This window comes from Macrosteles quadrilineatus, unplaced genomic scaffold (genome assembly GCF_028750875.1).
Source record: "Macrosteles quadrilineatus isolate MER2022 unplaced genomic scaffold, UCM_ALF_1.0 Scaffold_6__1_contigs__length_79288215, whole genome shotgun sequence".
Classification (NCBI taxonomy): Eukaryota; Metazoa; Arthropoda; class Insecta; order Hemiptera; family Cicadellidae; genus Macrosteles; species Macrosteles quadrilineatus.
In genome coordinates, this window is record NW_026542599.1 from 1,133,349 (window position 1) to 1,151,474 (window position 18,126).

Below are 18,126 nucleotides of genomic sequence, written 5' to 3' on the forward strand. Positions count from 1 at the left end.
TAAAATCGTTTTAATTGAAAATACAATGAGTATACAAAGTGAAAATAAGTAGGTATAAAAGTATAAACTATAACAATGTCTATGTATTACTACCAAATAATTAGATCAAAATGGATACAAAATTCACTTATGGAAATCTAAATCTGACGACATGGAAACAGGAAATGACAAAATATGACATCTATATATAAAAAATTAGAGTTTTGTCTGTACATTGCTCAGAATCATAATTTTAGGTTACTTTTACGTTTTATAGGCTACCCTACATTAAAGAAGCCGAAACAAATGTCATCTAAATTTCTGTCTGTCTGTCTGTAACATTCAAAATGGCATTTTACGCTATCTTCTCCAGGAAAACGAGAGTATCTATCAAGATCCAAGTCATTTCAATGTATTCACTGGATTGGCGAGAGTGTCTTTAGGCATTAAAATATGGCCTCACTAGGCCTACTTTGTAAATAAAATTACGGACGTTCAAAAATGCAGATTCGTGCGATTTTTGTCAAGTTTTCGTCCAATTTTTATCACATATTCATCTATGAAATAACGAACAGCTGGTAGGATCAAGATTATTTTTTGTATCGGTCATTGATATGTTTTCAAGTTGTTTACAAAGACCGCAATCATTTTCAATCACGTTTTGAAAGCAAAACCAAGTGACATTAAAAACGTTTTTCTTACATAACGGATTTAATTAATCACAAGTGCAATAACATAGTGTAACTGTAAGTGAAATTGAATAATTAGGCATCATCCAGGTCAGGAACCAGAGATTCTTTGTGTGTATAAAATTGTTCTTGAGTTTTGATAGCCAGAAAGAAGACCTTGAATCAGTGTTGTATAGGGCTGGGAAACTAAAATTTATTAATGACCGTCACCAATAGCTTACAAACAAGGTTTCCACTCATTGACGGCGCTTCAATGGCGGTTGTGTAAAGTAAAAAATCAAAACTGCAGTGGGAGATTGTAATAGATGTTTACGGTTTAAGATGCTAAACTCGCTTTTCCAATGTGTCACTTCCTGTTCCTACTCACTGTGTGATGCAATCTCTGGACCATACAGCCAATAGGCCCATAGCCCATCTCTTGGCTACTTACGCCTACCCAATTATTCATAACAACCTTTTCGACGACGATCCTTGATACCGGTACTTTACCCTAGAATATACAGCCTCCCTACTTAAGAAATAAAATTACAAACGTCCAAAAACCCAGCATATTATGTGATTTTTGTCACATTTCCTTCTAATGAAATACCAATCATTGTTTAGAGAATACATAATCTATTATATAACAAAAAGTTGTTTGTATCAGGCTGCTTTTTCAAACTGACACCAATAAGTTTACATTAAAAGTTGTTTACAAATAAAGTAATGGGAAATAACTTTGATTGTCGATAACTTCTTACGAGAAAATCCAAAACCAAGAGATCAATAACCTCGGGACTTGATTAACACATTTAATTGGTTGGATGAACTATAGTTCTTAACTGTAAACGTTTTTTTTGTAAACTGTCAGATACTATATTTGCGAAGGTTTATAATAGTTTTGCCAGCATATCTGAAAATATGCAAACTAACTTCTGTTCTTATTATAGCCTAAGAAGGTTTCAACTGACTACTATAAGATCCCCGTGCGTAGAACGGGCACACAGCTAGTGAAAAATAACACTGTACGGCCCGCTTTGTAAATAGTTATAACAATAATACAATGAAATAAATAAATCTAGTTACATGGACGTCCAACACAAACACTTTGGGAAACACAAAAGGAATACGGATGAGGGTGAGCTTTTATAAACGTGGACAAATTGAATTTTGGCGCAAAGACGACGTGAAATTTCGAATGTGGTCGGTGTTAGTTGGTAACAGATGAAAGGATTTTTCAAACTTGATTTAATTTCAAACGTGTAGCGATTATACTCCTACGGGATATATGCTTCAAGGTTTATTGAAAATTAAATTTTGGCCAACACCGCAAACTACGAATGATTTACACGACCCGACTTTACAAACTTACCCTACGGATGGGAACACTGGGAATACACTGGTACAGAAATGGCCCTGCCTGGCTTAGAGTTTCCCTCTCCACGTCATAGGGGATTGTGGGTGCATCGCCTATGTCTAATCAGCTGATCCTGGTTTCACGCGCGTTTAAAATTTGATGCTTATTTTACATCAAATTTGGTACAATATATCAATTATTTCATTCAATATATCAAGTTTGGTTATTTAGGTTAACCTAATCTAACTAAGCTGGGCCTAAACGAATATAATAAACTTAACTTAATCGATATAGGTATCGAATAATCGATACGATATTTTCATTCGGTGTTTTGGGATACCGCTTAGGAAAGTCTACCCATAATAAATGCACGTTTTATGAAAAACATGTAGGAACTCCCCATTTAGTTGACCCGTGTCAACAAGTTCAATAGGTACTGTAACTTACATTTGGTAAAATAACCACTTAGAATGTAGATATTTACATGAAACTTGGAACAAAGGTATAACCACATGTATTCTACTCGTATGTCAAATTACGGCAGTTTTTTGTTAATAAAATATAAATACTTAAATCTTTTTTAATTGTTACCAAATTTTACATACGTGTAGAATACATGTTGATATATACCTTTGTTCCAAGTTACATGTATATTGCTTAATTCTAAGTACCTACCTTTTTTTGGCGATTGACCCGGGTTAACAAAATAAAATGAGCTATTTACGGCAGTTTTGGAAAAATGATTAGATTTTTACAAGAAATGTTGATTATATTGATCTGTTATGTACATCTTGAGTATTTCCATAATCTTTGATTCGAATCTTTTAAAGTCATCAGAAATCATGGATGTTATTCGTTTTAAAATAACGCCTGTAATACTAAGCAATTGCTCAAATTCGAGCAACAGGGACACTAGTTTTTTTTAATTGTTACCAAATTTTACATAGTTAGTGAATACATGTGGATATACCTTTATTCAAAGTTTCATGTTTATACTACGTGGTTATTTTGCCAAATACTTTGTATGGTCCCCATTTAATAAGATAGAAAGAAAGTATTAAATGTACTTAATTTGTTGACCCGGGTCAACAAAATAAAATAAGCTAGGCTATTTACGGCGGTTTTGGTTAATAAAATACGTACCTAATTATTTATTAATCGTTACCAAATTTTACATCTATAGAATACATGTTGATATACCTTCGTTCCAAGTTTCATGTATACAGCTTAGTTCTAAGTAGCCTACCTTACCTAAAATTGGTAAAATACCTTCTTTCCAAGTTTCATGTAAATATCTATACCCTAAGTGGTTATTTTGCCAAATGTATGGTATTTAATTTGTTGACCCGGGTCAACAAAATAGTAAGCCCCAAACTTGTGGACCGCACTAATAATGTTAATAAACCAAAACTGTATATTGTGCAAAACATAGCAAAAAATTACAAAAACAAAATAAAGAATGACAAAACTAATAGGCCTAGCTTACATTTCCAGAATGGTATTTCTTTATAAAATAATAGCTTATCATGACCACATTGACACCGGTGGGAGTGTATCATTACTATAGTGATTGTACACAAAAAAAACGGCATTTAGAAGTCTTTATGAGTGTTTTTACTATGTATTCGTGTTTGTAGAAGCCTCATGAAACATGTGCACGGGTGGTACATGAACCAAATTCAGGTTACATTCAGGGCCGGATTTAGCATTTTTGCGCCCCTAGGCCCAAAACAATTTTCCGCCTCCAAGTCTGGTCACAGTTACTTTCCTTCAAACCTTTATTAAAAACTATATCACGACCATAGGCTTAAGTTAATTGCTTGAATACCACTCTTCGTCGGAATCGTTGCATTGCAAGTTTTTTTTTTAAGAATTGACTTGTTTAGCATCAACAAAAAAATGCCGTCTTAAACACTTTAACAAATTTATGCCTTTAATGCTGACGTTTGTGGCCGTGGCAGCCGTGGGACTGAAACAAAACAACTCAACTCACCGAGCATTCATGCAAAAAAAAAACATGGCCATTGATTCCAATTCAGGGTCAAAAACATGAACTCCATACAGTACGTGATACCATAGATTAAACATACTCCTTTAGTAGATTTGTCATCGTTTTGGATTAGCCTAGCTGAAAACAATTCTTTTTATTTAAGTACGTTTTATCTATATTTAAACCTAGTTTATCCAAAATAAAACAATCTAATCATTAAAAATATGTCGTCTCCTGTTTATATTAAAAGCAATTAAAACCCACATTATAGAACTAACCCTAAAATAATAGAAACAAATTTACGTGATAACTAACGTCAAGTGTCACCAACATAAACTAGACATTGACAAATTTTGAATTAACAATGTCATGAGAAGTCGACTTGAGTGAGTTATATTTAATTACTGCATCTAGGCTTTGACTATTCAATGATCTAGGTTATATTTCCAAAGCAAAACAGAGCAATATTCCGGCCAACCATACCGATCCTTAGGCGTGAGGAGAAAAATACAGCATTAGATGCTGCTTTGGAGGGTATTGAATTTTTCTAAAATCTAATGCAAACTGAAATTAATTTTTTTTCATAAATTTTAAAGGTAAATTCATCGTTGTTTTGATATTCAACACAACGTATTATATATTTTTATTAGTTAATAACTTTTGTTTTGTGAAGTAAGAGTGGTAACAATGTCTACCACGCATGCGCCCCTAATCACTCTGATCAGATAGTACCGAGCCCGAGCCCGAGCCAGCATAGTGGCACTGGCAGTGGCAGTGCAGTGGCAATACGATGCGTACCGCTGCGCTGGGGCGCTCGTCAACGTCAACATCCCTACAGCCTACTCCTGTATAACCGGTGTTCGCTACCAAATTTGTAACGAAATTGATGCGTAGTTCTGAAAAATAGTTTAAGTTTCCTAACAATTATTTCTTCTTATGAACCTCAGAATCATAACGCTTAAACAGGCAGTTTTTTTTATCAACTAAGACTATTTATTTTCATTTTTAGATATAAAAAAATCCTCTCGGCCGTGCGCCCTCTGGGACCTTGCGCCCATAGGCCCGGGCCTACCGGGCCTATTGGGAAATCCGGCCCTGGTTACATTAGTTAAAACACCAAGTCACATAAAAAGGTGTTCACATCACTGTACGCCGAAAGTAACTACTTTCAATAACAGCTGACATCATTGAAAGTAAGTTAGTTGTTTCCCAAGCTCTAATTTAGAGCGAGGGAAAAACGATCAGCTGATTTTACCTTGCTGAAAATTTACTTTCCGTCGCTCTCAATTAGTTCTTCATTTACCCACTACCACACTATTTGCTAGTGTTTTGTTACAGTTTATTTTCAAGATTTAAATCAGCTGTTTTTTTAATTGATGCACAATATAAATGTAACAGAAACAAGCATTAGTTTGTTTTACTGTGTTTTTAATGTAATGCCTGTTTTAAATTGCTTAAAATATGTCTAACATTCCTAAAGATTTGATATACATTTGAGATAACTAAACACCTTCCACCAGAGAAATTACGAGAAATATATGAAGGGGAATACAGAAGATTTACGAACTGGTAAAACTGACAAAAGTATTAAAACAAATAAAGTAAGTGACAAGGTATTTATCAATATGGTTATCTAAAAAGATGGTAGTAAGGAATAATAGATAGTATTCATGTACAAAACCTTGTACTGTGTGAATTAAGACTTTTTGAATCTTGAATTTTTCCTCACGTCCAGTACGAGATCCCCGGTTTCTTCTTCCATCCCTTTTAAATCTTGCACCTCATTGACTCCTTCATCACTCACTCGTCAAGTTTGTTTTTACTAGATCCCCTTCTGAAATACCCTCTGAATCTCCCACTTCACTTGTACTGTCAGATTCTGTCCCTCCACAGATCGTCCTCTGACAGCACATATTCACTCCCATCTTCTAAATATCAGTCAAAGTCTCGTCAAGACAACCATAATAAACAGACTTATCTATTTAACACACTAAAGAAACAATAAATAACATAAAATGAGATTACTAACCTGTCGTCAATCAGTCCTATATTGTCGTTGATGACTATAGTTTCGGGGCTAAAACCCCATTTTCAAATCTTCTCTTCAGTCGTCATATGTCAAACATATCCTCTTGCACAAGCCGTTGTCAAAATTACTTCACACATACACATAACACATACAAAAACGTTTATAATACAATACGAAGACATGTACATCCGCGTGAGGCCGGCCAAGGACAAAACCAGACTAGTCAATGAATGAATGAATGAAAATGAAAAACGTTTATGAATGAAAATGAAATGAATGAAAAAATGAAAAACGTTTATTTATTTATTTTCAGTCAGTTTGACTAGTTGAGATGAGTTTGACTAGTCTGGTTTTGTATCCTCTTGCACAACGGCTTGTGCAAGAGGATATGTTTGACATATGACGACTGAAGAGAAGATTTGAAAATGGGGTTTTAGCCCCGAAAATATAGTCATCAACGACAATATAGGACTGATTGACGACAGGTTAGTAACCTCATTTTAAGTCATTAAATCAATCCTGGAGGCAAATTATGTATAAAATAAATAACACTCAAATACGATAGCTTACTGAAACAATCACTGTAAACATAACCAAACACCTTGGCTTTATGCATCGCCACTAGAAGAAAATGAGTTTAGTACCATACGCTCTAACTGTACAACCATCAACTAGCTCGTCGTCTGGTAATCATTGGATAATACGTGACGCTCTGCTATATGCAGTACTCAGCGTGGCCACCCGCAATTATATCGACACGATGGCAGGGTTTTAAGTCTAGATAGTAATTTAGTACACAAATTTACTTTTGACAGAAATTTTATTTGTGCGCCCCCGGTGGCCACGTCGGAGTGAATGTGTTAACAGGAAATTACCCAAAAAACTTGTAGCCTAACTTTAAATCTAAAAAATGGTCAATGAAGAGGAATGTAGTCCTACACAAAATTTGTTGAGCAATAGAATATGAGTCCTAAGGGACTGTCAGAAACAGGAATCCAATAGACCCTCCATTAAAAAGGAGGGCAATAAGTTGGTTACCGTATGACTCCAGTGACTTACGGAGGGACTCCCTATCTTTTTGACCCAGGTCAACAAATTCAATACAATTAGAATAAGTACCACTTATTATGTAGATATACTATATACATGAAACTTGGAACGATGTTATTAGATGTTTTATATCCAACCTAGAAGACATTAAAGTAGACTCCCTCTTATACGTGGACTCCTCGGGACCAAGGCTACTCCGGATAATGGGGTTTCCGGTTAAACCGACGTCAGGTTAAAAGGTGTCCGCATCAGAGGGAGTCTACTGTATTGAACTATGTGAAACTATAGCTTGACTTAAATTAATAGAAAGTTAAATGTGTCTAATAAAGTATGATTTTTTTCAGAAATGACGACCCATGAGCTATCCAGAAGAAAAAAAGATCTTCAGTTTATGACAAGAAAACTAACTTATAATCTCTGGCATAATATTTTAAACGACTCAAAATTATATCAAAGGTTAATTAAATAGTTATCTTTGTACTGTAACTGCTAAACATTTAGTAATCTGCAAACAAGGAAGATTAAAAAAATTACATACAAGGCTTTCTAACTAGTTGGGCCCTCCAATTAGCTACTAGCTTATCTGATAAACAAGAAAGGGCCAAATTACAAATACCAAAACAAATTGAAATGCATACTATCAAGTGTCTATTTTGCGGAAAAATCTGTTTTAGAAAATCAGCTAAAGCTCATATATTAACACATACTCGCGAGCATGCCTTTAAATGTTTGATATGCAAAAATACCTTTGCCCAACTATATAACATAAAGACTCATATGTTGAAACATTCTGGGAATTGTCCTCACAAATGTACTACATGTGGAAAATCCTTTGCTACCAACAGCTATTTGAAGAGACACGCATTGGTCCATTCAGGAGAGCGACCTTTTAAGTGTGATACATGTGTAAAATCCTTTGCAACCATAACTGATCTGAAGATTCACACAAGGGTTCATACTGGAGAGAGGCCTTATAAGTGCAATACATGTTCAAAATTGTTTGCAAACAAAAGCAATCTTAGACTACATGCATTGGTTCATACAGGAGAAAAACCTTATAAGTGCACTACATGTAAAAAATCCTTTCTATTCAAAGGCTACTTGAAGAGACACTCATTAATACATTCAGGAGAGAGACCTTATAAGTGCAATATTTGTGGAAAATCCTTTGCGACCAAAAGTGATATGAGGATACATACAAGGGTTCATACTGGAGAGAGACCTTTTCAGTGCTCTACATGTGGAAAATCTTTTGTGACCAAAAGCGATATGAAAGTACATATAAGGGTTCATACAGGGGAGAGACCTTATGAGTGCACTACCTGTGGAAGATTTTTTGTAACCACAGGCAGTTTTAAGTTGCATACATTGGCTCATTCAGTAGAGAAACCTTATAAGTGCACTTCTTGTGAAAAATCCTTTCTTTCCAGAGGCGAAATGGTGAGACATACCTCGACACACTCCGGAGAGAGACCGTTTAAATGCAATACATGTGAAAAATCCTTTGTAACTAAAACTGAAATGAACGTACATGAAAGGGTTCATTCTGGAGAAAAACCTTATAAGTGCTCTACATGTGAAAAATCCTTTGTAACTAAACGCTCAATGAGGGAACATTCATTGATTCACTTAGGGAAAAGACCTTATAAGTGCGCTACATGTGAAAAATCCTTTGCTTCCAACAGATATTTGAAAGGACATTTTACATCTGTCCATCGTAGGGAACTATCTCATAAGTACGAGGGCCTACATGCAGGAAATTCCTCACACCCAAAGTAGTTAAGAGTAGACTTTTATTAATAACTAGCAGAGTACCGTCCTTACGGGGTTGCCGTTTATATGTAAAATGCTTACTGAAGTTATAATCGTGATTTGCGTTTGCAATGGGAGAGGACATGGTTTGAAATTTCTTTTTCTTTTAATTTACTGTATGCTATAGTATAACACATCTACCATAGCCATAATTTTCTACCACTCTGCCTTAATAATAGAAAAAAACTAAATAATCAATTGCACAATATCAACTATTATTTATAAATTTAAAACATAACACAACCTACTTTGATAGTTCTAATTGTGTATCACAGGTTTTTGTTGCTGCTTGGTTCAAACAATGAATACAAACCCTTTGAGAAGCTAAATACTTGTGAAGAATAGTCAGACTGGAATTTTGCCGCTCAAATAAGCATCACGCGGCCGCAGGTAAAATCGCTCACCTGGCCGCCGCGCTAATCTCTCTCTCTCTAAGCCAATTCTTTGTCTCACTCAGTCAGCTGACTTGGCGGCGCGCTCGTGTTAGTGTACATAGCAACCGCCGCTGGAACGATGGAAAATTAAAATATTTGCAGACTGAATCATTTACAAAGGCATTGTGCTTCTTAAAGGGTTTGTATTTATTGGTTCAAATTAGCTATTGTCATAAATGAAATATTTATTAATAGTGCTGCACCCTGTTGGTAAATCTGATAACTTTTAATGATTGAATATCATAGAACCAACATGTGTAGTTTAAACAGCTGAATATATTCTTTAATTCTTTTTAAATATGAATACTCATAAGATTAACATGGGAAACTACAGAGCCACTGGGTCGGGGCCCGAAAGGATTTTTGGGAAGAATATGTTGATATGTTATTCGGGAATGTAAGCTATCATCATACGAAATTTCAGCCCAATTCAACCAGTAGTCAATGCGTGATTAAACTTCAAACAAACAAACAAAAACTTTCACATTAATTATATTACTATGATACTTATTAATAATACAGGTTTTTGAACTTTCTATATAACCTTTAATTGTACAAGTACAACAACAATTCAATATAAAAATTATTAGTTTTATAAGCCCTATACAATATTTGTAATACAAATTAGGTATTTCCATGTTTTGAGAGGAAAAAACCTATTTTTAAAAGTCTGTAATCCCTCGTTCCCATGACCCAGTCATACTGGACCGCAAACTCATTCAAGTTCATCCTGTCCTACACCTTAAAGCGAAATTTGATCAAAATCAGACCAAAATTATCCAAGCTATTGCTTTCACGGACATATATATATATCATACAATACTATTATATATAACAATTTGAACGGATAGGGTTTTTTGTCTCTAAGGACATCAAAATGAAAAGTCTATTGGTCCTGGGTCTAGGTATTACCGTGCCTTCTATGGTAAAAGATACTTCCCAATAGGCTAGAGAAATTTGCTGAAAGGTTTTAAATACTGCTGTAACTGTAAGCGATCCTGTTTTACCGAATTTCCCATATAGGGAATAAGCTATTACCGTAGGTCTCATGGTCTTATATATATATATATATAATATATCATTATATAATTCAATTAAAAAGGTACCAGCCTAATGTTTTTATAATATGTTTGTTTAGTTGTATATGTGTATAGTAGCCCTAATATCCATTTAATATATAGCTATATATATTATGTGTGTTTGTTATCATAATAACTCGAGCAAAAATGATCCGATTTTGATGAATTTAGGTTAGGTACAAACGTGTTAACATACATTTATTCCACCGAGTTTGCTAACCAACATGATCGGTCTATGGGAACGGGGTTTTATGGGGTAAAAATTAGTTTTTCCCATTTTTGACCCAAAAACACAAAAAATCACAATTAATTTCTTTCCAAACCATAGATAACAAAAATAAATAATTTTGTATATTGAAGCAATGTTGTATGCTTAACGTTTACAAAGATAATTAAAAAAAATTTAAATTTAAAATTCCCATGTTATTCTTATGGATAATAAATAAACTGTTGTGGTTTGCTTGTTTATGGATATATTTTTATCAAATTTTGCAATTTTGTTTATTTCATAGTAAGCTATCAACATAAAAAACCTTAATTCCTTCCCTGTAGCAGCAAAACTAAGTAGGCCTACTCATTAAAATTTATGTTATTTGAATAGGAAATAAATCGGACAATTTCGAGGGAATATTTTAGTAGAAATCCAGCCAGGAAAATTAACTTAGTCTGCAGGTTTGCTGCGGCGGGGGTATTTGGGTTATGCTACCATAGATGATACGTTTTTATTTTTGACATTCTTCTCTAAAGTCACTACTTCAGGAGCTGTATCTACCAAAAAACTGTTTGCTTTGTACATTCTGCATCCAGTAGCTCATAAAAAAGTTGGCAAGTCTTCAATTAAACCTAAGTTTAAAAAAGATTTTAAATATGTTTTTAAATTTTTAAGTTAGTCGCCATATCGGAGAATGGTGGCCACTTTTTAAACAGCAGAAACAATATTTTTAACACATTTCCTGATTTAGAAATGTATAAATGTAGATATGTATATATCCTTTTTAAAATGTATACCTATAGGCTACAATAATTTTAATAATTATAAGACATTTATTTTTGATAATAATTTTTGTTAAGAACTATCTGTATATTTGTGATAAACTGTTCTTAGGTTACATATCAATTCTGCTTACAATAATATAATACTTTTTACAGAGATTTATTGTTTAATTTCCTCACCTCTGTTAATTCAATAATTTCCTGAGGAACATGTCAAGCCAGACAGACAATTTGGACAGATTTTCACTAGTGTTCTTACGTTGATCTCAAGTTCGATAAATGATGTTTGGGACATATGAAAGTGCATAAAAACTTGTCATTGTTATCTTTTAACTCTTCAAATCTATATTCTATATACTTATTTAATACGCAAGCAGGTTTTTTGTGACAATTACTCCTCCGAAGCTACTGAACCGATTGTCATGTTTTTGGTGTCATTGGAAAGAGCGTAACGTGAAGTTGTGCAGGAAACTTTCTTTTTAGGCAAATAATTAGAGAGTGAGGCCCTAGGGTCCTTTTAATTTTCGTATTTCTCCATATGATTAACATGGGAAACAAAAATGGTTATGAAACTCCAGCTGTTTTTAGAAATTAAAAGTGAGAAGAAGAACATATGTTAATTGTAAACAGTCAACAATATTGCTAATTTAACAGTTTGCTACAAACATTTACTGACTTGGTTTAAATTTAATAGTTTACTTTTTCATTTGGGTTGGTGTAAATATTACAATGGAAAAAAGTGAGAGCCTGGATAAATTGATATACTAAAAAGGAAACTGAATTAACACTGTGCTGCATTTCGTAGTAATCATTGAAAGAGCCGATTTGCAAACTATGGAAACATAGAAAAGTCATAGAACACCACCAAGGAAAAGAAATAGAACTTTTTTTTATTTATAATCGTTATTATGGACAACCTAATGCGGCTATGAATTAGGCTATTTGTAGAAAACACTAAAAAACTAGATCAGCTTTGGAAAAATGATAAGATATTTATAAGAAATGTTGATTATATCGATCTGTTATGTACATCTTGAGTATTTCCATAATCTTTGAGACAAATTTTTTAAAGTCATCAGAAATTATGGATGTTATTCGTTTTTAAAATAACGCCTGTAATACTTAGGAATTGTTTGATTTCGAGCAACAGGGACACTAGTAGTGTATAAAAACTCTGTGATCTGCAGCTATGGGATGAACAGCCCAACACCCTTTTTACAATGTTTTTTTTCACATAGACTTGTTCAAAGTGTTAACACCACAGGGTGCGTATTTCAATTTGTAAAACTACAGTGTTTAAGATACCGACCATTTCTTGAGTACTCATAATGGGTTCTTTTATTCTCCGTTCCCCCATCACCTGAGAGTGAGTTTTAAGTGGGAAATAAATGTCAATTTGGTCAGCCACCAGACATGTGCTATATAAAGAGTTTGGCAATCATTCAATGAAATTATATGCTCACTGATAACAATAATTATTCTCTTGCCTGTAGTTGATTTGATTCCACTTGGATTTCTAATTACTAAGATTATTGGGAAAAGGTAATGACAAAAGTTCATACAACATCTAAAATCAATACTTTTATTGCACTTGGAAAATTGTGCTAAACATTACAATACTCTTCATCACTACTTAACATTATTTTGTTGCTGAAGTATAATAAACTTAACAACACTTCTGAATACTAAGTAAATTAACAAATAGACTGACTCTTAAAAACTACAAAGGTCTTAAAAAATCTGAAAATAATACAATATAGAACTTTGGACTATCATTCTTATATTAAATGACTAGTAACAATTAATTTTAAAAAATCGTGTTTTTACAACTAAAAATAAATCCTCTGACAATAAGAATGCTTACAATACCATAATATGAAATTGTTGACAAGATATAAACAATGCATACTGTAATTAGATTAATTAATCAGAAAAGTATGGTGACAAATGAAGTGGGTTTAATAATGTTCTTGGCTGAATGAAAACGTGATGTTGGTTACTTTTACCTCAGAAAAAAAAAAAACATAAAACCCCTGTAACTTCAACTGGGCTAAGTCTTGGCACAACATTAGTAGGTACTCAATGTATAAGTAAAAATATTGCTTGATTGAACTCTTTCTGTATTCAACTAGGCCTAACTTTGCTGTTCTTGTACAGTGAGGCTTGAGGTTGAAAGAAAGTCATTTTCTTATTTCGGCCCACAGTTGTATAATGGCCTCCCTCAGGACATGAAGAGCTCCAAATCATATGGTTCATTCAGGGCCGCAATGCAGAAAAACGAATGTAAATTGTAAATGTTTTTTCTTTGTAGTTATTTTTTATATTATATTTATGTATATATTAGGTTAGCTTAGTTTTAGTTTGACTTGAGTAAATTTGAAAAAACGTGTATATAAAACTCGCTTGCAAATAAAGGCCTTTTTACTTATTTATTAAGTCTCAGCGGAAGTTACAAGTGATGTTGTTTTATAAAAGAAATAGAATAATTGTCAATTTATATTTCAAATGTGCTACTGCAAGAGAAAATTGTATTTGCTTAGAATAAATTTATAACCTTTTCAACTTCTCTAACACGTCAGGATTGTCGCATACTGCAGCAGACAAAACACTTTTGTATGTTGATTTAGTTAGAGCTTGGCGCACATGCATCAAACAAAGATTTGACAATAAACCGTCTTCAGTGTTTTTTCACAGTCTGGAAATTCTAGTAAATTTCGTCTTTAAATATTGTCTTTTATAAGACATGCACAAAATCCACTACCCCAATGTGCAGATGTGCTTCTAAACAATTGAGAATTCCAACAACCCTCAGCAGGGAATTTGTATGCGTTGGGATAATCATCCCACAAAATATTTTTTTGTTTCCAAATTCCATCAATATGATTCTAGACCCAGATGCTAATTTTAATAATTAACTACCAATCAACAATTATACCTAACAAAACAGAGGTCATAAGTAGTAACAAAAGCAGGATTTGGGCTGTTCCGTCAACAAAAAACAATATTTCAAACATATAAAAAACCAAATATACTAATTATCAACTGTTATGTACATTTTAAACAAAGAACAAGATATGATTCACACAATTTTTCATTATATCCACTAAGGAGTATCTACTTACACTGGAAGAGCCTAGTATGAATATATGTGAACTAAATCTAAAATGGCAGTGAAAACTTGGCAAGACACCTACAGAACACTGTATGTATATACACTGAAAATAATTAAACAGTAAATAATTTAATTTTCTTAACAGCTTTAAATGTTAGATAAAGCCCCCTACTCATGATCAATTCACATTATCAATTTAATGTGAACAAATATGATGTAAACAGTATAGAAATGTCCAAGCCAGCAATTTAATAGTGTGTGTATTCGTGTCAGTTCAGTGAATCAAATCAGCTGTTATGGCAATTGCAATTGTCAAGTTGAATTATTGAACATGTTAAACAGGCTTAGCTTAGGTGTAATAAATACTCAAAAAAGGATTTGGGCAGGCAGCATAAAGGTTTCAAAGATACCACCATTAGTAGGAGTAGCATCAAACATAAAAAACAACATTGAGCTCTGTGATTTAGAATAATTTTCACTGAACTTTTGAACGTGAAAAAAAATTTTAAAAATGAATTTGTTGTGACAGTTCAAATAATTTATACCTATTTATTTGTTGATAAGATCCCAAACAAAATGTGTACAAGGTTTTTTATTTCAGCAATATTTGAATAAATCAGTTTCATTACGAGTGCAGTAAATTGAAGCAAATATTATAAAGCACTTTCTTATAATATATAGAGTAAAATCTCACTAACTTGACCCCCCGGTAACTTGACAGAATGTGTAATTAGATAGTCAACAGGGGAGAACACAAAAAAGTACATTTTTTGCACAAAATTTAGTTTTAATTGTTGAATATAAAAAAAAAATTTTGAAGATTTTTTTTTTCAATATGTAAAATACTCATCTAAGTAACAAATTTATAAGAAAAAGATTGTCTTATGTTTATTTATTCAAAGTGTAAATTCTCTATACCACTGATACTTGCACATTGGTATCGGTATCGAGAATCGATCGTCAAAAGTCGATTCCGATATTGATACCCGACTCGTCTAAGAATATCACACTATCAGGAAATTACCGCTATTGCTGTGATTGCACAAGACGACGATGATGTTTTCGTGACCGTGGGAAACGATGATGATCTTTATGTCCACAAATGATTGAGTTAGTGAGGTTTTACCTTAGTTTTTGTTTTTAGTAAATAACAAAACCAGAGTTTTGTATAAATATAATCCAACCTCGAAAAAGCTAAAATTCAGAAATACCATATTCACTTAGACAGCATTAAAGTATTTGCAGCAGTTCTCATTTCGTAGGATTTCTTAACACAATATTTTGTTCTCATTCTTGTCCAATACATTTTACATTGATTACTCAACCAAAGTATTGCACACAATTAATTATAAATAACAATTTATTCTTTTACCATATCCTTCACTAATTTATGTTGTGACAAATCATTTACAAACAAGGAGAAATATTTTGTGAAAGAGGCTTCCCTAGAACATATCAGAAAAATGAGGCCATCTTTCACTAAACATTATTTTACAAACCATAGGTTGTAGTGGGTGTCAATCTCGCTACTAAACATTTAGTACCCAATGAACTGTTCTTGTGAACACTCAAATCACAAAACTTACGAAAAAAAGATTTTTCCTACAGTCACCCAACAAAGTTGGCTTCCTTGTACTGTTTATAGTACAGAAAGCTGCTAATTGCTGCATATTTATACTTTGCCGTACGGTTTATACTTTGCCGTACGGTTTATACTTTGCCGCACATCAGGATTCCAACGAAACAACACAAAACAGCGTGGTTCTATTATGCACGTAATCCGTGTACGCTTGGAAATAGGTTGGCAACACTTAAAGATAATTATACTATGAGCAGCTGATTGACTATTATAACTACGATTTAACCTGTCATTTCGTGTTTATAGTTTCGGTATTTCTGAACTTTCTGGACTTTTCTTTTAAACGTTTTTAAAACATTCCTACGATCTTAATAAACATGAAAATACCCTTAAAGCATTTTTTTTAGGTGCGGAAACCACTTCAAATTACAAAAACATACGGAACTATATTTTCAAAACGCGGAGCACATTTCTTGCCGAGGAAAAATAGCGGAGTGATACGAACCGCGGGTACTACTTTCTCTATGGCACCATTTGTGTTGCCAGCTGAACCTAAAAACGTGTTGTATAGTGTTTGAAAGACTAATTATTTATATGCTTTATAGTGACTGTAGGAAAAATATAATGTGTAACACGAGTGAAAAGGGCCTTTGCTGCACTCGAGATCATTCCGCACTCGCCTGCGGCTCGTGCGTTAACATTGCTCTCGTGTGCAGCAAAGTGCCACTTTCACCACTAGTTACACAAATAACTATACAATATGACAAAAGTAAAAAAAGTTTATGACAAAAGTAAAAAAAGTTGTTGGTAGATTTGGAAATTTAGTAGAAGATTGCAAAAGTTTTAAAAACAGTAAATTCAGCTTGTTTCTACTTAGATTAAACGTAAAACAATACAATGTTTACCTTTACATTTCTACTTTATCTAAGAGAGCTGCTACTAAAGAAATTATGATTTTCAAGCAATAGTGAACCCTAAACAGTAATATAATCTCTTAAAATATTTCCATGCAAAACAATTAAAACATTACTTAATCCTTCAACATTATGATATATTTTTTTTTAATTTGAAATTTACTTGCAAAACATGAATTTTAATAAAACTTTGTTTATCGATAGATAAATAACTGCTAAACAAATTTAAAACTCTTCCATTTTTTTTATAAGAGCTACGGATAGGTGTGCTATTCCCGTCATAAGCTGACGTCACCCAGATTGCAAACAAAAAATCAGCTGATTGTATTGCCATACAAGTGTATATTTGTTTTGATTTGTTATTGTTTTTATAATTTTTCTAAATGGTAAAATGGTGTTTGCAATCTGAGTGACGTCAGCATATGACTAGAATAGCACACCTATGTATTTTCCTTAAACCACAGTAATTTGTCCTTTCTTAAACCAGATAATTAATTATAGTAAATGGTTAAATAATGTTGACACTTTAAGCATAACAACTATAAACACCCTAATATTTCAATGTGAAATAACATAGAGAACATAATCACTAATTTTGTTACCCGAAGGTGATTGTAATAGTCACATAGATGCAAAGAAAACAAAAATAGCTATAATACTTGTAGGTAGCTGATTAAAAAAGTGGTTCACAAGAGTCCTGCAGTCAGTTTCCAAGCGTATGTTAATTCAACTAAATAAATATAACATGTTCAACATGAACTATAGGACTGTATCAACCTTCCCAGTTGGAAACCCAAAATTATAACATCCAACAGTCAATGCTTTACTTTGACGTACAGTTTATCATTTGCAAGATAATGTTTAATAAAACAACTTTAGATATTTTAAACACATAATAATTGGTGTTATGTCTTCCATATATACTAAAAAGCTCCACATAGTCTGCAAGATCCTAACATTAATATTTAAAAATATCCTACAACAAAAAAGTAAAAAAATGCTAAGCTGAAAAAAGGTGATTATCATTTGCCACACACAACTGAGATAACAAAGTTCTTCACATCAAATAGAAATGTAAAAAAGCCCCATTTCCTCTACTTTAACACTCCCCCAGAATAATTCAAGTTATT

At 33.0% G+C, this 18,126-nt stretch overlaps 1 protein-coding gene across 3 annotated transcripts in view; it reads left to right on the forward strand.

Moving 5' to 3' along the window:
* Positions 1-10,399, forward strand: part of LOC128996146 (zinc finger protein 239-like) — a 48,885-nt gene extending 38,486 nt beyond the window's left edge. For all 3 annotated transcript variants that reach the window (XM_054421280.1, XM_054421282.1, XM_054421281.1), the window contains one exon: positions 7,418-10,399. In XM_054421280.1, coding sequence (XP_054277255.1) covers positions 7,704-8,852 — 1,149 coding nt within the window. In that variant the 5' untranslated portion in view covers positions 7,418-7,703 and the 3' untranslated portion in view covers positions 8,853-10,399. The remainder of the gene's footprint in view (positions 1-7,417) is intronic.
* Positions 10,400-18,126: the final 7,727 nt, after the last annotated feature.